Consider the following 25,592-nt stretch of genomic DNA (forward strand, 5'->3'; position numbering starts at 1 on the left):
AAGAAAAGCAATGTGTTGATTGGGTTGCTGATTATTTTTTGACTTCTGGGACATTTGAATAATCCCAAACTAGTATTTGTCTGAGGTCCAACCTTACTCTGCTCCTCTACCAGTGTTCATTAATATGTATGATCATTCTACGTTTGGTTGTTGTTCATGTGTAAATACTTTCATTTCTTTATGAGAATCTCGATTAAATTGAAGTACTTCAGTGATGTGTTTGTGAACGTAACCTTGGACATGTTATGGTCTTTCCCCTTTAGTACCTGAATGACATAAATAAGATCCTGAAGAAGGTCTTTCTAATCTTCCCGCACTTCTGTCTGGGCCGTGGGCTCATCGACATGGCAAAGAACCAAGCCTTGGTTGATGCCTTCCAGCGTCTGGGTATGTGACACTAAAACCTGCTCTTCCTGTGCGTCACAGGCTTGCTGCCAGGTGTCAGCTGAAATAATGAACTATTCAGAAATATCGGAAATATGGACAGAGGAAGGGTACTTATGCTGTGGAAAGAATCAAAAGAATAGCATCCAAATATAAAATGCTAATATCACTCCATACATTATTATAATCATTTATATAGTACAGCTGTGCTAAAATAGTAAAAAAAAATCACTACATATTACTGTTATATGTGATTCCCATGATGTGGTAATAAGGGTCCCAGCACTTTTTATCCTTGATTAAATTACACTTCAACTTAAAGCAATATTAAGCGACTTGTACATTGTTTTAGACAACAGCATCTGCTAAAAAATAAATCAATTTAACTGGGCTAAAATCCAAGATGTGCAGAAGTCGGCCACAACTCTAAGCTAAACCGGAGTGGTCGCTGGAGTTTTCCATGTGAATGATACTTCACACTGTAAAATAAGTAGGTAGAAGGGGAAAATACGTGGAACCTTGTAGGGAGAAGGGGAAAATATGTGGAACCTTGTAGGGAGAAGGGGAAAATATGTGGAACCTTGTAGGGAGAAGGGGGAAATACGTGGAACCTTGTAGGGAGAAGGGAAAAATATGTGGAACCTTGTAGGGAGAAGGGGAAAATATGTGTAAACTTGTAGGGAGAAGGGGGAAATACGTGGAACCTTGTAGGGAGAAGGGGGGAATACGTGGAACCTTGTAGGGAGAAGGGAAAGATATGTGGAACCTTGTATGGAGAAGGGGAAAACACGTGGAACCTTGTAGGGAGAAGAGGGAAATACGTGGAACCTTGTAGGGAGAAGGGAAAAATACGTGGAATCTTGTAGGGAGAAGGGGGAAATACGTGGAACCTTGCATTTCACTATTTTTAAATTATACCTCACAAGATTTTTGCATATTTAGAAATGTTCCACAACAAACTCCAAGCAATTGTGTCCTATTTACCTGTGTAATTCAGTGATTATTGTAGAGAGATCCTTCACAGACTTGCATCTGCTGGACTGTGTCTGGGATTTTAGTTTCGGGTCACAGTGTTCATTGCCACAGGTTCCTATAGTTATAAAATGATCCACATTCTTCTTCAGGAAATGATGCACTTCAACTTTATAAAGAAGTGGTGAAATTTGTGCCTATTTATTAGAAAAAACAAATGAATACATTTATGGCATGCAGATTACAGTCAGAAATTAACCTGATTTCATCTTTCAACTAACCATTTGGACACTGCGAAAACACCAACTGCACACATAGAACTAGAGGTAGGAAGTGAATTCACAGCTCTGGAGGTTTGAGGCTACAGTGCCACCTATTGGGCCACTGCAGGCCATTGTACACTGCCATTGCAGTGTACAAGCAGGGTAGTGAAGTGGATAGACTTTAATGAGCAGTTTTAAAGCTGGTACTAGGCTTGAGCGGTAACACAGAGTACTGACGACAAAGCAAGCCGTCCCCGCTCCTGCTTGGTGAATTTTATCGCCAGAATTTCGAAATGCTGGAATAGCGTTGCTTTTAAAAATACTGTCAAAATGCTGTATTCCACGGTATGAAGTACAATCGTTAGCAAGCTTAACATGGTGGGGACAGTGGATATTTTTCTCTGTGGCACTTTGTCACTTTGAATAGAGATTCTCTACACCTGTGTAAAGGTTTTATTTCAACCGTGACTTAAAACTATACCTCTTATTGTTTTTTAAATAAAGTGTTTGCACTTTTCTGTAAATCCTGTGTTTTGTCCCAACTAATGAATTGCAAGATCATTGCAAAATAATCGTTTCTTGCGATCCTGGTGTAACTTAAACACAAATCTATTCCAAACTTCTCAATAAGTAACATCGGTTCCCCTTGGTCTGGAGTACAAATGCTGTGATTTTTTTGCCTCTCGATGTTCACAGGTGCCAAGCAAACCCTGAATCCCCTTTCCTGGGATTTTGTGGGAAAGAACTTGTTTGCCATGGCGGTGGAGGGCTTGGTCTTCTTCCTCTTTACCCTACTGCTGCAATACAAGTTCTTCATGAGCTGGAAGCACCTTGAGCTCCGGTAATACGTTCCGCAAAAACAAAATTCTGATCAAATGCTGAAACAAAGTGCTTCGCATCTGCAGCCGCTTGTTCCCATTCACCTTGTTCCTAGGTCTCTGCCTGAGTCCACGTTGCCTCCTTTGGGTCCAGAGGACCAGGACGTAGCGAAGGAGAGGGAGAGAGTGAAGTCTGGGAATGCAAGGAACGATTTATTGGTCATGAATGATCTGAGTAAGGTAAGAGGAAGAACATGGAAGGTATGGCAGGAGGCTAAATGTTTTGTTACCGTAAACGCAGAAATGATTTTAATCTGTAAGATTTAAAAACAGTGACTGTGGTCTCCTGGGTGCAGGTGTACAGGGTGGGCAGGAAGCCTGCAGTGGATCGGCTTTGCCTGGGGATTCCTCCCGGGGAGGTGAGCCACAGTCGTCCCCGTCTTTAACGCGCCTAGGAAATGACTTAATGAAATGTACTGGCTGTTAAACTAGGCACAGGGAGATGGCACCCACATCCTCCCCCCGTAGTACATAAATCAGAAGCTGTGGGGGTGTGTTAGTGACTGGGCCCTGGCTCGGATGTGTGGGAGTCGCTAACCGCTAACGTTCCTCGCGTGCAGTATGGCTGCCGGCGTGTATTCGGAGGAAATGGGTGTTACTCTTTGCTGGGCATTTGTGATACCAGTGAGGCCTTAGGAGCAAAGGGCTTCCAGAAAGTGGCACCATCAAGTGCTTTACTTTGTTCCGGTCAGTGTTTCGGGCTGCTGGGGGTTAATGGTGCGGGGAAGACGTCGACATTCCGCATGCTGACGGGGGACACCTGTGTCTCCCACGGAGAGGCTTTCCTTTGTGGCCACAGGTAAGTGCATTCAGGGCACTTTTTCGGGAATTCAAATTTAGTACAGAATACCCCCCCCCCCCCCCTCACATTGTGATGTTATTCGGTGCTGGTACCAGTTTTTATCACAGTGGAAAACCAACACCTTGAAGTACCAAAAGTTCGGTACCTGGTGCAGTGGAAAAATGCCCTCAGTCTCTGGGCAAGTTTGTGTCTAAATATGGCAGGTTACATGCATTTATATTTGACAGTAATTATAATAATATATTATAATAATATAATACAGTATATAATCTGTAATATTCCGTCATTGTTTACTTGTTAACGTGTCTTCTCCCCCGCACTTGTCCCTTCCATCCATGCACTTTATGTATATATCTAGCACCACAGTCCATGGAATGTTATTTCGCATCACCATATGCAATATATTGAATCTGGTTGGTGTGACAGTAAAGCCCCACTTAACTTAACATGACTTGTCTTGACGTGACTTGTGACAGTGGGCTTTAGTCTGTCATTATTGATACACAAGGCTGGTGATTTATTTCTTTTCACTTTGGGCCAGCGTGCTAACTGAGCTGCAGCAGGTTCACCAGCTCATGGGCTACTGCCCACAGTTTGATGCCATCAGTGACCTTCTGACAGGTCGGGAGCACTTGGAGTTCTACGCCCGCCTTCGCGGTGTCCCCGAGGACCGTGTGACTAAGGTACCCACTCCAGTGCAGCCTACACTCTTCTTATCCTCATTTTCATTTTAATACATATTGTTTACTTCACAGTACTTATTTCTAAAAGTAGCTATGACTGGTGAAAAGACCGGTGCTGTATATGAACATGTTTACCAGATCCAGTTGTCCACTGAAAGCCTGCTCTCCATCCCAGTTAGCCCAGTGGGGAGTAGAGAAGCTTGGGCTGACCCTCTATTCTGACCGGAAGGCGGGAGGATACAGTGGGGGCAACAAGCGCAAACTCTCTACTGCCATTGCTCTCATCGGTGCCCCCCCAGTCATATTCCTGGTGAGTGCATGTCGATGTCATCATGGGCACCACACAAGTGCAGCCCAACTCCTGCTACCCTTTTGTATCCCTCTGCTCTAACAGGATGAACCTACAACAGGCATGGACCCAAAGGCCAGGCGTTTCCTGTGGAACTGCATTCTCAGCGTGATCAAGGAGGGCCGATCTGTCATTCTCACCTCACACAGGTAGGGGGTGCTGTTTGCACACTGTCATTTATAAGTGAATCTTACTTTCGCGTTCTAATCGCATTGTGGTTCTCTGTTGTCTGTGCGCTGCCGCAGCATGGAGGAATGCGAAGCCCTCTGTAACCGAATGGCCATCATGGTGAACGGCAGGTTCTGTTGTCTGGGCTCCGTGCAGCACCTGAAGAACAGGTACTGTGGAAACGGGCCGAAGCGGCCGGGCTGGGAAACGGGAGAACCCACCCTCAGGGTGCTGGTGGGGCAGATGAGCGGAACATCAAGCTTAATGCACTTTGCAGCAGTAAATAGTGACACATTATTATTCCTTAGAGCCACTTCAATGTAGTTCAGCAACTGCAGGTGATTCTGTCCTGTGTGAGGATGCAAAGGTGTTTCTGCATCACTGGTATTCAACTGTGGTGAATTTAAGGGGGGGACTAAGGGGGGGGGGGCGTGTGGCTCAGCAGGCTAAGCCTCTCTGCCTGTGATCAGAAAGCTGCTGGTTTGAGCCCTGACCTCAGCAGGGTAGTCAGGTCTGTGGGCCCTTGAGCGAGGCCCTTAACCCCCAGCTCCCTGGGCCCCCCTGCAGGTGGCTGCCCTTCGCTGCCAAGCTCGCTCTCACCTCCATGTGGGCCATGGACAGCAAGATGGGGCAGGTAAAAAGTGACATTACCATACAGGACTAAAGGCACTATGACCTCTTAGGTTTGGGGACGGCTACACCATCATCCTGCGGCTTGCGGAGCCTTCCAAAGATCCCTGCCCTGTCCACGCCTTTATCAAGTCTTCCTTCCCTGGCATTGAGCTGAAGGAGCGACACCAGAATGTGCTGCAGTACCACCTACAGTCACAAGGTGGCTCCCTGGCACACATCTTCAGCATTCTCTCCAGTAATAGCAAAGAGCTGTCAGTTGAAGACTACTCTGTGTCTCAGACAACTTTGGATCAGGTAGGGGGCTTCTCATGCTGTCTTGGTGTTTGGGAGGTTTTTCCTCAGCTGCTAATGAGAAAAAGCATGTGTGTTCTCTTTTCCCAAGGTGTTTGTCAGTTTTGCGAAGGACCAAACTGACGATGACCAGCTCAGGGAAGTGAAGGTGATTAGGGAATCGGAGACTGCTCACCCCGGCCAACCAGCTGACCCAAGCGAGTCACCTGACATCAGGTCCCAGGATGGTGGGAGGGGTCATCCCAGCAGAGAGTCTTTGATGAACAGAGTAACGTCCAACCATGTGGACTCCGTAGACCTGTACTTGGTGGACACACAGGAAAGCAAGATGTGAGCTGCATGGGGCAGATGAGTAGCCATGGGTGCGCTGGGCCGCACAGCCAGGAGTGAGTCCATGCCCAGCGTTTGCTGTTCCTCAGAGACAAAGTGTCAGTAAACCCCAGAGGTGGAGTTGTTCAGTCTCCACACTGCTGTATCACTATGAATCCTGCAATACTTACTTTTTTCTATTCACGTTAATGTAATAGTCTTCATGCATTCCTGTTTTTGTTTATTTATTTACTTATCATGTCATTCAATTGGAGCACATACTTTCTTGGAGCTCCCCCTTGTGGCAGGAAGGTATATTGCGCAGGGTGTCCTTTTTAGAATGTACTCAGCACATACTTAAGATTAAAACTTGAACAGGATTTTAAGATTTTCAGGCTACTCCTAACTTGCCTGATGCAGGATATTGCACTTTCAAAGAAATCATGAGCATAACCATAAACTCCATCCATTTTCTATAGCGGCTTGTCTAACACAGAGTTGTGTGCGGGGGGGTCCGGAGCCCATACTGGAAGCTATGGGCACAAGGCAGGGAACAACCCTGGATGGGGCACTAATTCATTGCAGGGCACACACACACAGTTTGGCAACTCCTCTTCATCTTTATGTGTTTTTGGATGGGGGGGGGCTGGAGGAAGCCCCACGATGACATGGGGCGAACATGCAAACTCCACACATTCAGATTCAAGGCTGAGACCCAAACCCTGGTGCCAGAGGTGTGAGATGACAGTGCACCACGGCACTGCATTCTGCCCCTTCCCATGATCTCATACCTGCTGGCTCAAGGTAACACAGTAAACGTGCAGAAATTCATGATTCGAATGTTATGCAAATGTTTACCGAATCAATAAATGTTTTGTGGGGAGTAATACTGACCTTAATGGTCTGTATATAAGTTGAATGTATTTGTGTTGTTAGCACGAATACAGGTAGATGGATACGTTATTTCTTCATTACCTTGATGGCTTTTCCCCAGATGACCTGCGACGTAGGTAAGACAGGACAGAACACTGAAGACGTATCTCTCTGCCTCTCGGCTGAGGCAGTAAGTCGGATTGATAGTCTGGGCACTATTCTCACACAGTGTATTGAGGAGGAAGGAGTTTTCTGCCTTCTGTACATGCTCAGGGATCCAGGCTGTTTATGGCAGCTACTCAGCCCAACTCTCTGCTATCATGCTGAGTCCCAAGCAGCCGAGCTGTTCCCTGGTCAAATATGACACAGATCAAACAGAAGCATGAAATCACTCTGTCTAAGTTTTGTCTCAAACAAATACGACAAATGCATGACAGCTGGAAGATCAAAGCAGATAACCATTATCTTGGCAAGGAGACTTTTCTCTGGTTAATCAGTACGTACAGATATTTTAGTAGGATTTCAAAATGCTACATAGGAGCTTTAACTTTATACTTAACACTGTTATCCTCTTAAGGACGATGACAGTGGCTGCAGGAGGTGAGTTTGACCGCAGTGGCACAGCAGTGTGGTTTTTGTTCAGTTTCGTTTAGGTGTGACGTGTCCTTTGTGCCCTGTTTGCTCTGACTCATTCAGCATTATCCCAGCAGACAGGCGTTAACTGCATACTTTCAGCTTTAAATGTGTGCTAACGACCCAAGTCTGAACTGTCATTCACTAACGGAGACAGAAGTATCTGCATGCATACAAATTACAGTAATAAGGCAAAACCGGTTTATTCTGTAATTACTTTTAAATACTTTTATACCTTATGCTCCAAAAAGGCTGTAATTAAAGCAGATGAAAATAAGTAAAAAGCAAATATTAATGGTCTTGGTAGTATTGATTGTTGCTATGGTTTCAGGAGTTCTTTAAAATGTCTATTACTCTTAGTCTACACAACAATACAGATATTTTGAAAAGTATTAAAGGTAGGTAAGAATACATGAATAACCAGTTGGGTAACTGCTGGTTCCTTAGGAATGTGCTCTTGAGTCAGATGTTAGATGTTGCCCTGCCAACGTGACTCTAGGTGAATGCAGTCTCTCTCTTCCGCCTCCATTCTTCTGACAGTTGCCATAATAGGTTAACAGAAATTGTAAGCTGTTGCTGAATTCGCTTGGGTGTGTTCCTCCAGATGCACTTGCAGGTGTTCTCCCTTCCAGGTGTGACTGTGTGCCTCTGCTCATTTTGGGTGGTTGTCTTTCAACGGCAGGTGCCACCCCATCGCATCATCCCCCAGCCATGAGGGCCTGACCAGAGGCAGACTCTGCCTTCGACTCCAGCTGTGTGCTCCACCTATATGACATTTCACAGCAACAACACAGGAACCTTGTTTGTTTAATGTGCCATGAACTAACTTAGCTGACACTTGCCAGGTTCCTTCTGAACTGTTACCCATTTTAAAGACATTTTAAAGCTGATGGTTCTCGGTGGTGCTCAGTGTGTCAGCCTGTACTGGGCATGAAGGAGCAGTCTTAAGCTTTGAATCATGAACAGCTGCCCTGTGCTATTGAACAAGTGCTAGTAAAGCAGTGATTTCGCTGATGATCAGGCCACTCTTTGCGAAACGTGTTGGTAGCATTTCAGGTGCTGGTTTTATCTATTTTTTTCTTTATAACTTATAGACACACAACCTAAAATATTGAACAATATATTTACACAATCCAGACTATGTGATATCTAATTAAACATTTTTGATTATATTACAACATCTGAAGTGTCTGTGCTGAAGTGCATACTTCGGCTGAAGTCACCATTAGCTTTACTGAACTGTGATTTGCATATCACCTACCCCCCCAAAAATGCATCACTATCTTCCCACATCGAAATACATTTCAACCCACTTCTGATTGTGAAAGAGATTGTTTGTTACCAAGACAATGCTGCTTTGTACACTTACATTATAGTAAAATTTTCTTGACATATAGCAGTCAATAAGTCAGTAACGTACTCATTTTCGACTCTCAATGAAATGCAAGTTGATAACGTAATACCTTATCAATGATGTAATCAAATTTCTGAATGAAAAACGTAATAATGTTTTGAGCACAGTGTAATAAGTTATATTATTGGCTGGTGTCGCAGCCAGTAACATAACAGATACCATTAATGTATTACAAATCGTTACGTTATTGGCAGGTATTATATATTACTGGCTGCTACGCATGTGAAAATGCAAAACTGTGGCTGATAACTTGTTCAATATTAATGAAATGGATATAATATCTTAATTTAAGTAACGCAGCAAAATAGCGTGAGGAGTGCGTGGTAGGCCTGTCAGTGGGATCATACCTTTTAGGTAGGCCTGTCAGTGGGATCATACCTTTTAGGTAGGCCTGTCAGTGGGATCATACCTTTTACGTAGGCCTGTCAGTGGGATCATACCTTTTAGGTAGGCCTGTCAGTGGGATCATACCTTTTAGGTAGGCCTGTCAGTGGGATCATACCTTTTAGGTAGGCCTGTCAGTGGGATCATACCTTTTAGGTAGGCCTGTCAGTGGGATCATACCTTTTACGTAGGCCTGTCAGTGGAATCATACCTTTTAGGTAGGCCTGTCAGTGGGAAGAGGTGCATTCACTTACTGCAGCTTCTAATGTAGCAATCTACATGTATGTTTGTTTTAGATATAAACAGTCTGCATGCCCAGCCTGAAGCGGTCATGCTTTGGATATCATAGTGCTTTTTGTTAGACTTAGGTTAGTATTGTATTGCTATAACTAGTATTTTCATTACTGCTACTTAGTTTTGTGATGTCTAAATTCAAATTAACAATATACTCAATAAACCTTGAAAAGTAGCATGTCAGTTCCTAACCAATCACACACACACTTGTATGTATGTGTGTGTGTGTGTGTGTGTATATATATATATATATGTGTGTGTGTGTGTGTGTGTATATATATATATACATATATAGCATTGCAACAGTGAAAGTGATGGACGCATTAGTTGGTTCAGGGACGGGCCACGAAAGCAATCACAACAAGAAAGCGGCAGCATCCCGCCTCGTCGCCCGGCTGCCTGCCTTCTGAACCGGTGGGCAGGCGTGGTCTCCCTGCCGACTTCCGCACTTAACCTTCTGCCTGTGGGCGAGCTCTGTCGGTGGGCTTGGGATCGCAATCAAGACTGTAGGATCGCTTGCATGCTTTTTGTCTTGACATATATTTTATCAGCATTATTATTTTAGGCGTGCTTTTTTTTGCAGGCTGTTATCAAGCTAGCTATAATAATATGGTTGTGTTGACCAACGCTACTACTACCAGTAACAGCAATGAAGCGCTGGATTACATGTAAGTTATATGAATGTGAATTAATATCCCGAATTAATGTAAATTCATGGGACGTATCTTCTAAGCAGTTTAAGCTAACATAACTAGGTTGCCAACTCTGTTATTAGCCTGCTAGTCTAAAGAAGCGAAACCTGTGAACCAGATAGTTGTCAACATCACGACCCTAATGAGGAGCTCCGGCTAAATGCCTTTCGGAGTCTCTGCTCACTGCCGCATAAACCGCTTAGTTCTCGGTGACCGATTTAAGCAGCTGTCGTTTGACGCTTGAAGGTTACATGGTTACTTACAGCTAGAGATGGATGATAAAACGGTCTCCCGGGCGCCATTTTAGGCGAGTTCGCTGGCCGACTAGCCAGTGCAGGCATTAGCCGCTCGCTGCTCTTTAAAGACAGCTGAATGTATGCAGTCCGAGTAATAAAAGTAACTCGCCGAAAATAGAGAGAAATTGGGTAGTTAGTCCTGTCCCTGTTTCAGCTCGCAGGTCCATGTTGGTGTGTTTATTAGTGTGACGGTTTGTCTGGCTAATTAGCTGCAGATTTACACCCCCGTAGACCTTTTACTTGGCTGACATTAGCCAGCTATCTCGGCGTTCGGCCTCTTATTTTGTTTTTGCGGTGTTTGCTGTGGCTTTCCGGGGAGATCGTGGCGTTTGCCCTGGAGATGGTAACGCCTCGCATGTCCGACATTTTGTCCCCTGTCTGTCAGACGCGGCCGCGACAGCGGGCTGATGCTGCGAGCTTTGCGGCTTTAGCTTAAAACACAAAAAGGTTCGATAAAATAAGGGTGATGGAGGGACGGTGTTCAGGGGGGAGCCAGGAGTCGGTACTCTCCTGTAAACTGTCTGCTTGGCGCTGAGGGTCAGGATGCATCTCCTGTTACGTTATAAAGCGGCGCTTGATGCGGTGTAACATAGACCCCGAGCTGCCGTCGCTTTGACACTTTAAACACTCTATCGAACACGTTTTTAAGTGAAAGCTTTCAGTTGTCTAATAACTGTTTAAATGTAAACCAAAGCAGTTTATTTATAAAACCAAAGAAGGCTGGAGTGTGGAGCACAGGCGCTTTCGGATGCAGTGTCACGCCCCGGTGTGTTTTTAATGCCCCGCAGCCTGGTAGCCGAGCGCAGCGCGTCCGCGCCGAGCTCCCCGTCCAAGCGAGTGTCGCCGGCCAAGAAGAAGCAGTTCTTCATCAATCAGGCCATCCGCAACTCGGACCTCATCCCACGGGCCAAAGGCAGGAAGAGCTTGCAGCGCCAGGAGAACTGTAAGCTGCGCCTGCCTGTCTTGCTGTAAATGCTGTCTTACGGTGCTGTTTTACATATTAAAGTTGAGCACCTTTGGAAATGGCCGTCATGGTTGCCCTGTGGCATGGCGCTGGCCTCCACCTTTTTTCTGTCCTCTACTACAGTGTTTTCCAACCCAGTCCTCGGGGAATCCCGGACAGTCCACGTTTTTGCTCCCTCCCAGCCAATCAGGAACACCGAATACCTGGTACAGCAGCTGGGAGCTGAGAGGAAACGAAAACGTGGACTGGGTTGGGAAACACTGCTCTACTGTACCCTGATTCTGTTTCCTGTGTTTTGTGGATTTTCTCTGGCTACCCTGATTTCCTCCTGCAGTCCAAAAACATGCAGTTAGGTTAATTGGCATCGCTGAATGGTCAGTAAGTGTGTGTGTGCATGCTCTTGCGTTTAGGGTGTACCTCTGCCTTGTGCCCTGTGTTGTCTGGGAGGAGTTCCAGACCCCTGCAGCCCTGTGATGGATGGATGGATTTTTTAATGGCTTTGTTATGTAGGTGTCCACATCAGTGACTTGGGTCTTGTGCATAATTAAGGTGGCTGTATTTTTTTGTGTTTTCTGCAACAAAAACAGCTCGATATCTGGCTAATTTGCTAGAGAGGGATGAGTGCTCCAAAGATGAAGCGGACACGAGCAGAGAGCCTGCAGCCCCCTCCATATTCACAGAGGCCTGTACCAATAGCAGTTACATCCAGGTAGGCACCTCTCTTCCCTGTGTGGACACTGAATGTTTTTCTTTCTCTTTTTACTGTGCACCAGACTTTAAACTGCAGAATGGACTGCAGCACCAACACTGCAGCGTCTCGTTACTGTATCTTATTATTGTGGCTGCTGAGCCGTCTCCTTCTTCACCGACACTTGAAGCTTCCTCTGAGGAGGCCTTATCTCTTTCATACTATTACCAAAATAGTAGCATGTGTCATGCTCGGTCAACTTCACTGTGCAGTTTTTGGGGAGCTGGTCGTCCGTCCTTAAGACTACCATATGATTGGTTGAAATTGTTTCTTTCTGTGATGTGATAGGCTGAAGTATTAAGCAGTATCCTTGTTGACAGTTTATTGAGGTTGCTCATTTTCTTGCTGTTTTTGTATCGTGATAATTCGACATATTGTTTATATCGCCCAGCCCTAACCTGATGTTATTTCCCCCTCATCTCAGTCATGGAATGATTTTATGAATCGTTCCGGAGATGAACAGGACAAGCTGCTGGCTCTGTTGGAGGAGAAGGCAGGAAAGAGCTGCTCCGAAAGGCTGCCTAAGGATCAGAGAGAATGTAAGTCCTGCTCTCACTCACTTTCAGATGGTTTGCATAAGTAGGACCTGCTGTCCTCATAAGCGGACTTGTCAGGTACATGAAGCCAGTTTCTGATGGTTTGCCGTGAGTCGGCAGGCAGGCATGCATTACAGAGAATGAGTGACCATGTCTTCCAAGAAATAATCCCGGGCTATTGGCTAAATCTTAGTGGATCCAGCCCACACTGCTCAGGACTGCTTCCAGCGGATCGACCGGAGGCTTCGCACTGCACTCAAGAGGCGACACGTCCCCATGGTTAGTGCTGCTCTGCGCTGAGCAGGCACAGTGTTTCCGCCACTGCGGTCGCTCTGCAGAAATGATGCTTCCTTCTAAATGATAACATTTCCTCGGTCTGCAAAGGGGATGCTGGAGGTGCTGGAAGAAGATCTGCTGCGTTTTTTTGTGGCTCATCCTCGCTCTGTTTACACCACAAAACTGGCCAGCAGGTGTGTTTAAATGCCGCTGTCAATGTGTCGGTACTCAGTTTTGTACGTAAAGATAAGTGCTGTAGTGTTGGATCACAGAGACACACTGTCCCCAACTTACAACCATGTGACTTACGACAACTCAAACATAAGTAAATGTATTCTACAGATTAATTTTGGGTGGCTGTCACCTGGCAGCGCTACACTAGCTAGTGCGCGCTCGTTACCATGTGAAGGTTGCTGTGGGAGAGTACTGTCCTGAATGGCAGTGTGACCATCTGTCTCAGACATTGAGTCCTCCCTCATTTTCACACCTAAACGTCAGTGCGATTATCCTATTCCGACATACAGCCTGTCTGTCAGAATGTAACCTAGTCGTGAGTCAGCGATAGCCTGTAAATGGAAATCATTTCCTTTTGTTTATAACGGTACTATTTTGGTTGTGCTTTTTTTGTTTGACTAGCTATGAGAGACTGCTGCTTCACGCTGTCTGCCAGTACATGGACCTTGTGTCCGCAAGTAAGTTCTGTAACCTGACTGTGTGCCGTCTGGCGTTTCAGGATTTTCCTGCTGAAAGAATTGACTGGTTTTCAGGCAAAGGCACGTGGCTTAATTTGGTATCACTTCATTGTTTTAAGTAATAGATCAACCATAGGTTTTCTAGGGAGTAATGAATCTTCCTCCCGTTTCACCCAAACTGGGACCAGTTAGGTATCAGGTGACCTTTAGATCAGGCTAGATCTTTCCAGTGCAGCAGGACCAGGAGACACGCACGCACACACACACACGCGCATGCACACACACACACTGATGTGTGTATTGAATTGACTCCGACCTGATTAGCAAGACCAAGGCTTTCTGCAATGTGTCAGTTATATCAGTGGTCACACCATCACAGACGTTTGTAGCGCTCTAATGCCTGATTTTGTGAGCTGGAAAAGCTCTCTAACACTCTGTACTTTTGTGTAAAGTACCCTGTTTCCCCCTATATTTCTTGCATAATTTAGGTATCAACCACAACGGTGATCGTCAAACCAAGGTTGTGAACAAACAGGATGAGTTCTCACCCCCAAAACCTCTGCTGTCCACATACCTGGAGCAGATGAGCTGAGAGCGGAGCGCGGAGCGCGGCCTGACCGTGACCACCAACTTCACAGATTGTTACGCCAATAATCGCTTGTCACTTGTGTTTGGAGCAAAGAGATGGTAACTTGTTCCCTGTGATCTTGGCTTCTTGGTTTGACCAGGAAGAGCTCTGAGCCATAGATGGGGGAAACAAGGCTGGTCACCTTTTACACAATCCATTCAATTATTCATTCTGTGGGACATTAACATGTTTTAATTGAATTTGCCGCCAGGTCAGAGCCACACATAAGTTGCACAAATGTGATTGTCCAAAGCAGACTTAATGTATGTTTTTTTGTGAAAGGTAATTTACATTATTATAAGTCATAGAAAACCTCCAGGTTCTTCAGTCTTGTTTTTCAGTGGGTGGGAGTTGTTTTTTTTTGAGTTTTCCCTTGTCATCCGGTCAGTATATCTTTACACAATTACTGTTCCTGTCTGCAAGGAATATGCAGATAAGTTTGGTAAACATAATGGCAGTGATTTCCAAAATCTGATTTAAAGTGCTTCTTTTAATAAGGTTAAATCTAATTTAACTATAGAGGGTAATACCAAGTATGATTGTGATTTGTAAAGCAGTTCAATCTTGAATTGTAATTGATTTTATGCTGCATAATGGTAATTTTTAAGTTAAAGTATGACAACCTAAAACATGAATACCTTTGTAGGGTTAACCTGGTTTGCCTTTTTGACTGGAATTGTGGTGAAATTGACAAACAGCTGTATCTTCTCAGGCAGAAATTTTAAAAAATCTTGTGACATTAACCTATGGTGCTGTTTTTACACTTGCATCTTACTCAGATGTCTGGAAAATAATTTGTGTTGCAGTGAAAGCAGCTGTGAACAGACTTTGTGTCTATCTGCCAGTTATAGGTTTAATAGAAGTGAATGTAACTTGTACAGCTGTTTATCCAGATACCCCATGTGGTGCTTTATTTCTGTGTGATCAGCTTGTTTTTTTTTTTTTATCACAGCTCAGTGTGTTACATCATTGGGTTTCTAATGCAGTCTTTGGTATCCAATACAGGAAATAAGCACTTGTCCCAGAGAGTTAATAATGAAATTGAGATCCAGGTACTGCATTGGCAGTTTTACATACATGCACACATGCGTGAATGTATTGTTTACATTCTACCTGTAAAAAGATGGCTGCATATGTGTATGGTTTATAAATATCGCACATACACACACACACACTGTCCTTCCAGAAGCACTTGGACACGCAATTATCATATATAAAATGTTTCGATCACCTTGTGGCCTTAACGACTGCTTCACTGTAGTTCAGAGGCGTGTGGTATGAGCTGGCTATAAACCTTGAATCATTGTGGTGTCCAACACCTTGAGATCTTTGGTAAGATCACTCTCATGCTCGTGCTCCTATGAGTCCCAGCGATGATCTGCAGCTGCTTCATTCTACTGCGCTTATTCGCCGCAAACGAAAATAGTTGACCGTTGTCCCATTTGTCTTCCTTCAGAGGCATGTCCCATGACTTTTGATTGGATGCTATTAAATGTGGATGTGTTTAATGGAGCTGATTTTGAAAGTATTGATTGTTTAATATTCAGAAAGATTTGTGACCTGTCAGTGCCCTGTGGCCTAAACCAAAGTTAAAGGTATGTCAACTTTACCTTCATGCTGTTGGGTTTAAAAATACAAAATGTACTTCATGGTTTCCTGAGGTTTTAGTTTTTAGTTCCCTTTTTCAGCCATGCTTGTGTCTTTTAATAGTGGTACTGGCAGGTAATTGTTTCAACCAGTTATGAGCTTTAAGCATGTAACTATATTCTAATTTGCACTTTTTTGCCAAACATTGTTGCATCATCAATCCACATAGTATCGGCACCATTGGTAACATCATATAAAGGATCTTTTTTGTGTATGAAATAAGCTTTGGATTTTAATTTATTGTGGGGTGTTCATGTACGTAACTGAAGTGATCTTAAAATGATTTCACGTCAGCGATAAATGAGAACATTGTAGTTAATGTATTGTCAGATGTTTGGTGTTTTTTTTTCCTTTTGTAGACCAGTGTTTATCTGTCCTGAGTAATTTATCATTAAATAAAATATTTCAGAAAATTTGTCAGTGGTTATAACGCTAAAGAAACTATTGACAAATGCAAGTAACACCAGCGGCCCCCACTAACCTCTCATCATGGTTTGCTGTGTTTAAGTTCGACAATCTCTTTCAGCCAAGATAACAAAGGATCTCTGTCGAAGTGACGCAATTAGGATTTATTGATGGTCAGGCTAGAAAGGATACAATGTGCAGTGATATTCCCTGGATAAAACGGTTAATTGTGATTGTCAACATTTCAATGTTTCTTTATGGTTAGCAACATTCTGCTGTGTGATTATTGCACTGTCCCCCTCAGTATCTGAGGGGGACGGTGGGAGCATTGGGAAAAATCAGAGAGCAGATGTGTAACAGCACGCTCAAGAAGTGATTCATTCATTCAAACCATTTCTTAACTTGACTCAGAGAACTCATTGAGAGAGTCATATTTGAAAAAGACATTAAATATGAGAATATCACCACAAGCTGATATGGAGCCTGAAACGACCTATGAGTGACTTCTGTTTTAAAAATGACCTATTTCAGCAGTAACACGGTTTCCTGAAATGAGGGTAACCAAGCAGGTACTCGCGTCCGCACCCAGTACGGTCACGCAACACGCTACCACTGAACATACACTACACTGGAAAAACATCAAATTAAACTTGTCACAAAAATACATATTGAGAATATATCACTTCATGTTATATTAATTATACTTTTCCAAATTAGCCTTTAAAATTAAAGAAAATGAAAAGTAGAACAGAACCTGACAATATCAGGTAATTGATTTTTTTTCATGTTTTTTGTACTAATCTTAAACCTGGAGACAGTCCAGGTTTACACAAATAATAAAAAAAAAAAGAAATTAATACTGTTGATATATACATACAGTTGGATGCTGAATGTTCACATTCATCGAGTATCTTTTGTAATCTGGACGCTAAAATGAACATCTAAAGGTGTAATTGTGAATTAAAATACACGGCTCAAAAAATTAAAGGAATACTTTTTAGAGCATAGAGATTCCAGGAGACAGTCAGTTACTTTTGATTCCCCCCCCCCCCCCCCCCCACAACCCAGACCAGGGTGCCTCTCCCAAAAGGGCCCATTACCAACTTGCATAGTTGGACCCATTCAGTCACAAAATTCCAACTATACTTTTGGGAAAAGCACCCCAGAATAAGCGGTTAGAGGATGGAGGAGATGGCTGGCTGGAGCTCACTGACCACAAATCATTAAATCAGCTTTCAATGGTAACCTGTGCATAGCTGACCGTAATGAGTGCTGACTCACCGCATAGCCCCTGTGCTCACTGCACTGTCAGAACCCTCATCACCGCATAGCCCCTGTGCTCACTGCACTGTCAGAACCCTCATCACCGCATAGCCCCTGTGCTCACTGCACTGTCAGAACCCTCATCACCGCATAGCCCCTGTGCTCACTGCACTGTCAGAACCCTCATCACCGCATAGCCCCTGTGCTCACTGCATTGTCAGAACCCTCATCACCGCATTTACCCTGTGCTCACTGCACTGTCAGGTTCCTCATCACCGCATAGCCCCTGTGCTCACTGCACTGTCAGGCTCCTCATCACCGCATATCCCCTGTGCTCAATGCATTGTCAGAACCCTCATCAACGCATAGCCCCTGTGCTCACTGCACTGTCAGGCTCCTCATCACCGCATAGCCCCTGTGCTCACTGCACTGTCAGGCTCCTCATCACCGCATTGCCCCTGTGCTCACTGCACTGTCAGAACCCTCATCACCGCATTGCCCCTGTGCTAACTGCACTATCAGGTTCCTCATCACTGCATAGCCCCTGTGCTCACTGCACTGTCAGGCTCCTCATCACTGCATAGCCCCTGTGCTCACTGCACTGTTACCTTTGGAATATGGGTAGGTAAGTGCAATATAAATGAACCTGAATACTAATAGTACTCCTTCCCCCCAGTTAAGGTCAGTTTCAATAATCACAACATTTCCCATTAGACAACATTAGTAATGTCCTCTAAGTGTGCCCACTCAGATACAGCAATATCACACATGTAGAAATTTCAAACCAAAATAACCAGAACCTTTCTACACATACACATCCACGGTGGACTCCCTGTGCCATTCTTTTCATTTAAGTTAAATAATTTTCTCTGGAACTTTTGTCTGTGGAAGTCACGCAAAAAAATTAGTACACAGGTCCCACTAACTAAACAAACGCACAATATAAAGAAGAATGTATATAAATATCAGTCCAGGTTAATGTGGACATCGGATGAACAATTTGAAAGTGCAATACCTGATGCATAAGCGGCTAACACGATAACCACGGGTAATGCGGAATGCGGGTCCTAATACCCGATGTTCAAGCTAGATGGCGCTGTACTATTAAGAAGCGTTTGTTTTACTTTGAAGCAGTCGTCAAAGTTTCAATCGGAACATTCATTGTATTTAATTTCTGTTTTTTCCGTTTTACTTAGAATATTGATATATATTTTTTCAGCCCAGGTGGTTCTATATGATGTACTGAAATTATATTTGTTCTTTAACCTGTAATTATTTCTCAAATACTTAAAATGTTTTAAAATACTATTGGTCATCGACAGTTTATTGTATATAAAACGTCTTCGCCACTGACGTACTGTGTAATATACTTATGCTATAGGTGGCCTAGTTGCTATAGTAAATAACTGACGTGGCAAAAAAAACACACTCAAGCGACTGCACGCTGTCATTGATTAAGTTTATATCTATAGACAAGTTAAATAATTTTACCAAAATATCGTGTGAATTAACGGCAATGATCGATATATTATTTAGGAATAACGCTAGCCTATAAAAGGCAGATTATGGCAGTAGTAGGCTTTGTTTACTACAGTATAGGTGTGTATAGGGCAGATTCTTTAAGCCGTTGAGTAGTTAAATTATTAATTGCTCTAAATATATTTTTACATTTAACAGAACTCTAATGTGATATATTTTATATTTAGTAGTTATATTTCTAGCCACTTCATGAATGTTTGATCAAGTTTCTTTTAAAACATTCTACTTCATTTTTCTACTTAACGTTCGTTAATTTACCATTGCCAGGTTATGGATATAACCCTAGTTCGGTTTTTCATAAGCATTTCCATGTTCCTGTGACAGATTTGTTGAATGTAGGTTTATATGGCGTGATCCTTATATTCCACAATAATCAAATTGTATGTAAAAAAAAATAAAAAATGTAGATCTTGGATATAAAGAATAAGCACGCATGAAAGACTAGTAGCCCTAAATAATGAATGCCAATAGCACATTATATGGTAATGTGTACATGTAGACAGAAATAACTGATTTAGCAATTTTTCAATTGAAAATGTACACACTGGCCATTCATTTCGACAACTTTGTAAATTAGACACTCTCTCAAAATAACCAGAGAAATTTGATAGGCAAAACGCAACCGCGTGCGCACGTAAGCTCTTCAATCATTCATTCATCAGTTACTCTATGTACTTTACACTACTGCACATAACGCTGGCGACACTCACCCACTGTCAGGTTAAAAGGGCTCATATCTCAGGGAACGTCGCCAAATGCTCAACATGGGGTACGTACCGGATACGTACGCCTTACAAACAAGGGAGAATCTGTCAAGTAACGTGCATGTGAAATTGTGAACTATGGCTAGGGTCGACTCCGACGCAGCTACAGCAACCATTATGTTTATATTATCAGAGTAGAGTTTAAGAAAATCTTTTTTTAACAAACATTGTTTAATGAAAGCCGCCGACATCTTTAAATAACATTTTGACCGTTTGCCTGTACTGAAAAACTGTGTTGTTTGCTGATAATCCCTTTTATTGGGGTAGGCTGGCCCCTCTGATTCAGAGGTTAGGAATTTGCATCTGATCGCTGTTTGTCAACCAATGATTTGACTCGAGGATCGTGAGCACGCCTTAGATTAGGCAAGGATACAATGTTACGTCTAAATAGAGCCATACTTTGAAATCGAATTAGATGATTGCAATCGAATATAAATAATACGATCAGGGCAGAATTATACTTCGTTGACTCACGTTAAATATTAATTTAATAATCATATTACATTGACGCACAAATCAGGAATGTTTCTTCCGGTTCCCAAGAGTACAAAAACAAAACGGAAGCTGATGTGGTGAGTTTTTTCCCCTCTCTCTCTTGCCTCTTACGTTCGGCATGTTTAAAAAACGAGACACGGTTAATGCTCTTTTCGATCCTTGCCTTTCCGTGCTTGTTTTGTCCTTCTTTTTTAAAATGTTCAAAATGTTGACAAATTCCGGTTACAATTCGTAAACGCACACGTTGAAAGTGGCCGAAATGAAATTTTGTAGCACTGATTCACGTTTAGCTTCCACCGGCGCTTCATTCTGTACAAGTGTTTTCAAAGTTAATTTCTCTTAATACACATTGTTTGGATGTTTGCCTTTCGATGTTTATTATTGCATTTCACTTTGAAATTGATCTGTTGTTTTCTGCCGTCTGTTTTGTTATAACTTAAAATAAGCACCAAAATCATTCACGAATGGACTTCGTCTGGTTTCATATTGTGAACTTCTGTAGGTTTTGTAAGATTTCGTTTTGTTTTCGTTTTACAATTTAAATAAAGTGCTAGATCTGATATATACTTAAGATACACACGTTACAGGGCGCAGATTGCTCAGGAATTGTGCTCCAATTTCACATTTATGCATCATTTACTGTTAATCGTAAAGTATGAAACAAGATTTAGACATTTTAAACGGTATAGAAAATGATGTGTCCGATTTACTGTACTACGAATAGGATGAATAAATGTCATCAAAATATAACTTGCCAAAAATGCATCCCGCCTAATTTTAACGGGGTGAATGCCTACATGACACAGTGTTATGGGACATATTCGTTATATATTTTTTAAAAAAGCATATTAGCTTATTAGAAAGTCAACCACGTAACCTACATTTAGCTTTTCCATTACATCCGGTGACACGAAGCATCGACGGTTACTTCGTGCTGCTGCTGCTTATTCTTTAGTAGGTTTTTCCCATTTTTACTCAAGAACCAAATATTTCATTGTCTTGTCCATTATGAGACTTTTTCACTTTTTGTTAATGAACTACCATTGTAGAATGGATAAATGTACGCCATGATTTAGTTTAATAATATCTTAAAAGCAAGTTTTAGCTTACGTGCGACACCTCTGCACTCCAATAAACTAAAATGTACTTAGTTGATATGATTCAATAATAGAAAAAACTATACAAATGCGCATGAGGTTTTTATTATTTCAAATACGGAGTTCACCAATTTACAATCCAGCTCATCAAAGGCAAGACGGGTCTTCGCCAGCCATATAATCTTTGCTTGAGTCAATATTTGATATTAGTATTTAAGAACCAAAGGAAACGAATAGTCATATTTCTAAGTAATTTAATGAATTTACAATGCATATTTATTTAGGGGAAACGTGCCTTTTATGAGATGTTCTGAGCGATCAGGAAACCTTTCAATGGGGTGGGGGGAGGGGAATCTTCAGAAAACAGTGTAGCGCTCTGCCATGGCACTCTGCACATGTTCAATAGGAGACATCACCTGTCAATGAGCACCGTCTTTGCTCCTATTGATTTTTCCATCTGCGACCAGTGTGTGGAGGCCCAGCATATAACCACTGACACCTCCTCGTACATTGCGAAGGGAAAATGTATGTCAGATCACGTTCGATCATCAAGTGTGACGTTATACCAGTCAAGCCATGTTTACCCAGTGACAATGATAGTGCACCGTCAGAAAATGTTAGGATCTCTCCTTGAGCAAATGATTTAAAAATTCAACTCAGATCCTACACATGAGAAACAAACATGCTTGGCTGAAGTTGGTCATTCTGAGGATGGCCCTGGATGTCAGTGCTGGTCGGTACCAGAGTCACTCGGCGTAATGTCAGTTTTAACAGGGAAGGGGCTGGACTGTTGCAGGTGTAGTCATTTGAGTAGTGGCTCTCTCAGGCAAAGGAGGAGGCTTTTTTAGCTTTAAATGACTGTTTAATAAATTAAAGGAATGTGTCACTTATACAGCTGGCACCATGGTCCGTCTTCGCCTTTATTTGTTATGTTCAGTGTGGGAGTGAAAAATTAAAAAGTGAGAAAAATGTAGGAGAAATCTCGCCATGATCACCAGGAGCTTATCTGAGGCAACATATGGCAGAAGCTTGGGGCGGCCTGCATGGGATGCCCCCCCCCACCGTACAGATAGATGCACATGCCACAGGCAGTTTCGAAGGTTTGCTTAGTCTGACTGCGTGTCTTTGGGTTGCTGGAAGCTGCGGTGTCTAGCATGTGGAGAACATGTGGTCTTCACCCTGGGGAGAGGTGGGATTTGAACCCCCAACCTCACACAATTGGGGAAAATAAAATCTGTCAGTGTATATTGCACAAAATACAAATTCAACGATAATACAAGAAACGTTATTCATATATGCAATGTTTTTGTTTGTGTTTCCTGTTGTGATCATAAGAATGGTATTATAATATTTATTTTAGTCTTCAAAACCTTTTTCAGTTTTAAATTTTCTGTGTGGGTGCCTAGGTGTATTTTGGTTCTAAAAATATTCAATTAGATGTATTTTTATATTCAGTGTGGGTATAACAGGCTAGATTAAAATTGATTCTAAAATCCACTTGCCTGTTTTTAACATAGCACTAAATTATAATGATTTATTAAGTCTTATCGTCTTTATACAAAAATGTTATTCAAGGAAAAAAAAGATGATTTTTTTAAACTTGTACTTTTACAATGATTACTAAATTTGCATTCACTTTAGAATTGTGTCCGTTTAATATTAATGTAACCCACAACCACCTTTACAAATTTCAGTTGGCTAACACAAAAGATTACAGCAAGTCCAGTCAAACTTGTTTATCAAGTTCATGAAATATCTTGTATTAGAATTTACCTAAGGGCTTGGAGAGTCTGTCTTCGTAAGAAGAGCATTGTAGGAATCTCTTAATACACAGGTCACTGAAAACGTGGTGTTCCCAGGTTTTCAAAACGGTAATTCAAGTGTTCAGCCCTATTATTAAAGATGGAATGCATGGAATTATCAAAAAAAAAAACTTTAAAAAAATATATACTAGTTTTACTTCTTCATTTTGTTGTTCATAAAAGAAAATATCCACATTCAAATCCTATGAAATACAGAGACTACAACCTTAAATATTTAATCTGAGCCCCTAAAGAGTGTTTTATCCAACATCTTGAATACACAGCCAGAGAAGGAGCGATGACAAGAAAACGTGCAGCAGCAACTGCAACAACTTCTCGAACTGATGCTGTATTATTACAGTCTGTAATTGTTTGCGCTTTGTAAGTTACGTCAATTATGAAATATTTTTATTTGATTGACAGGGGTGGCGATTCAGAAAACAACACATCCGTAGTTATGGTGCGTCTGCTGTCCCGATGTATATTTTGAGGAAAATGAGTTTTTCTCTATGTCGGACTTATGTGGAGTGGAAACGTGGGTATGTAGTGCTTCCCCCTCTTAAAGACCCAGTGTCTTTGCATAATGAAGCTTGTATAATGGATAACGCGTCTTGTTAAAGGAGGGTGTCAGACGCCTCAGCCCGCGGCGTTTTCAGAAAGTGACCAGCCGCGCTGCTGAGGAATGTATTCTGATGATCGACATTTAGTGTTTCGATAGCACTCTCTGGGGGTGGGGGCGGGGGCGGGCGAACACACCCAAAGACAGTGAAAACTAGTCTGAACTTCCAGAATGTTTCAACGGGCAAGTCGAAATTAAAGGTAACGTCTGTTGCAAAAACCGAAGGCATTCCACTGAAGGTATCTGTCTAATGTTATCTGAATGGCTGCATTCACGATTATAGTAGAGTCTGCATCTTGATGCGTATTTTTTTATTAGTAGCAAGAAGAGTTTCATAATGTGACTGTTCCTCTTTTTTGCATTGCATTACATGAAGTGTTGCAATTTTGATTTTAAACGGCCCGAAGGAGGAGCGAAGAACGCGTCTATTCAGTGCCATTTCACAAGGATCCTCTGTACTCCGTCAACCCAATGTCTTTTTTTTTGTCTGTAATAATGAACTGCTTTACCTAAATAGTTATGTAAACAAAATTCAGTTTTTTATGTCTCAAAATGATGCTTTTGTTCATGTGAAATCCCTCGGTAATTATCTGCGAGGTATACAGATCATTGCATTTGTTGTCATGGAGGCCCATTCGCTGTCAAACGACTCCGGCTGCCTTTTCTTTACTTTAAAAATGATATTATGAGTTTTATGTTGGATCAGGTTGGTTTTTCCTCTCTAAAATATTTTAATGTATGTGCAGGAGACACGGGGTATATTTATACATATGGATATGAATTTTTTTTTACCCAGTATGATTTTTGGCAAGTAAAACAGACCATGTATTTCATATTGTTCCTTAGGTGAACAGTGGTTTTGCACATTTGTTTCCTTTATGTGTAACAATAATATTTGTCTTTTTTGTACAAGTTTTATAATCTTTTTCCCGAATGATATTGATTCAAATGATGCACGTAGTGTGCATCTTTTTATGGTTAGATTTTAGCAGTGTAGACCTAGCTGTCAAGCACAAAACACTTGTATATGCAATTGTACATGTACTAAGAGAGTATGTTTGCACTATTGTCATCTTAGAAAGGAAAAAAGAATATTGTGTATGAGTAAGACTCTTTTTGATGTCTGGTGTTTCCTGAGGTTATGGGAAAGTCAAGTGGTTTGGCAGACTTTCAGCTGTGTGACTGCCAAACCCGGCGCGCCAAAGTGTGCCTCTGGCATGCAGACTCTGTAGTGACTCTGCCAAGAAAAAAAAAGGAAGGAAAAGGAGGTGATTTCACTTTTTGGGACCCGGCCATGGTGAAATCCTGGCCAGCTTCTGGCGTTACATCATACTCGTGCCAAACATACCAGGCTGCTGCAAGTTTAAAGCCTCCACTGTGTGTGTGTGTGTGTGTGTGTGTGTGTGTGTGTGTGTGTGTGTGTGTGTGTGTGTGTGTGTGTGTGGTTAGAGACCTGTTCTGTTTGTATGTCTTTCTTTATTGCCCTTGGCTAGACGTGGCCTGACTGAGAGACCCAGCTACATTCCATGATAAACTTGCAGGGTCACCCTGATGTGTCCATCAATCCCGCCTGTGAGGACTCCATTAACATATTAGTGTTCCTACATGTGTAATATATGTTTGCATATAATGGCTTATGGTTATCTGTCGTTTTTAGCTGTAGTTGTAAAAAGATTCCATCACCAAGTCAGATCTTGCTGTCTCTGTGGGCTCTTCTTATTTTCCACTCCATTTTCAAAGCTTGCAGCCAGAAAAAGGGGGATTTTTTTGTAGAAACACATTGTGTACACATGCCGTCT

General features: G+C 42.4%; 3 protein-coding genes and 1 long non-coding RNA gene across 15 annotated transcripts in view; 3 read left to right on the forward strand and 1 right to left on the reverse strand.

The window, feature by feature from the left end:
* abca7 (ATP-binding cassette, sub-family A (ABC1), member 7) overlaps positions 1–6,619 on the forward strand; it is a 29,910-nt gene extending 23,291 nt beyond the window's left edge. For 5 of the 8 annotated variants that reach the window (XM_072700034.1, XM_072700035.1, XM_072700036.1 and 2 more), the window contains 11 exons: positions 264–387; positions 2,316–2,460; positions 2,554–2,677; positions 2,794–2,856; positions 3,190–3,296; positions 3,841–3,982; positions 4,158–4,292; positions 4,377–4,480; positions 4,577–4,669; positions 5,183–5,426; positions 5,515–6,619. In XM_072700034.1, the coding sequence (XP_072556135.1) occupies positions 264–387; positions 2,316–2,460; positions 2,554–2,677; positions 2,794–2,856; positions 3,190–3,296; positions 3,841–3,982; positions 4,158–4,292; positions 4,377–4,480; positions 4,577–4,669; positions 5,183–5,426; positions 5,515–5,757 (1,524 nt within the window). In that variant the 3' untranslated portion in view covers positions 5,758–6,619. Of the gene's footprint in view, positions 1–263; positions 388–2,315; positions 2,461–2,553; positions 2,678–2,793; positions 2,857–3,189; positions 3,297–3,840; positions 3,983–4,120; positions 4,294–4,376; positions 4,481–4,576; positions 4,670–5,182; positions 5,427–5,514 lie in introns of those variants that run through there. The other 3 variants (XR_011982803.1, XM_023843894.2, XM_072700039.1) reach the window with 3 other exon arrangements.
* Positions 6,620–7,425: 806 nt separating this feature from the next.
* On the reverse strand, positions 7,426–10,950 carry LOC140578544 (uncharacterized). Its single transcript, XR_011982804.1, has 2 exons — positions 10,286–10,950; positions 7,426–8,003 (listed from the first exon to the last, which is right to left on the reverse strand). It is a non-coding gene; the product is annotated as an uncharacterized lncRNA (long non-coding RNA).
* On the forward strand, positions 9,671–16,225 carry r3hdm4 (R3H domain containing 4). The gene is made up of 8 exons (XM_023843994.2): positions 9,671–9,998; positions 11,107–11,261; positions 11,870–11,991; positions 12,455–12,569; positions 12,760–12,845; positions 12,951–13,036; positions 13,479–13,534; positions 14,023–16,225. The coding sequence occupies exons 1-8, from the start codon at positions 9,940–9,942 to the stop codon at positions 14,124–14,126; spliced, it is 783 nt and encodes a 260-aa protein (XP_023699762.1). The 5' UTR covers positions 9,671–9,939; the 3' UTR covers positions 14,127–16,225.
* Positions 16,226–20,114: 3,889 nt separating this feature from the next.
* arid3a (AT-rich interactive domain 3A) overlaps positions 20,115–25,592 on the forward strand; it is a 29,381-nt gene continuing 23,903 nt past the window's right edge. For 3 of the 5 annotated variants that reach the window (XM_023843805.2, XM_023843806.2, XM_023843808.2), the window contains exon 1: positions 20,115–20,352. The gene's annotated coding sequence lies outside the window, so the exon portion shown is untranslated. Of the gene's footprint in view, positions 20,353–23,625; positions 23,714–24,006; positions 24,033–25,592 lie in introns of those variants that run through there. The other 2 variants (XM_023843810.2, XM_023843811.2) reach the window with 2 other exon arrangements.

The sequence above is a fragment of the Paramormyrops kingsleyae genome, chromosome 15 (assembly GCF_048594095.1).
Source record: "Paramormyrops kingsleyae isolate MSU_618 chromosome 15, PKINGS_0.4, whole genome shotgun sequence".
NCBI classification, from domain to species: domain Eukaryota; kingdom Metazoa; phylum Chordata; class Actinopteri; order Osteoglossiformes; family Mormyridae; genus Paramormyrops; species Paramormyrops kingsleyae.

Excerpts from the sequence above, each read along its gene's own strand:
- r3hdm4 (XM_023843994.2), top strand. The coding sequence starts at position 9,940 with ATGGTTGTGTTGACCAACGCTACTACTACCAGTAACAGCAATGAAGCG. Across the intron at positions 11,262-11,869 it reads CTTGCAGCGCCAGGAGAACT|CTCGATATCTGGCTAATTTG; the intron begins GTAAGCTGCGCC and ends CAACAAAAACAG. Across the intron at positions 13,535-14,022 it reads CATGGACCTTGTGTCCGCAA|GTATCAACCACAACGGTGAT; the intron begins GTAAGTTCTGTA and ends TGCATAATTTAG.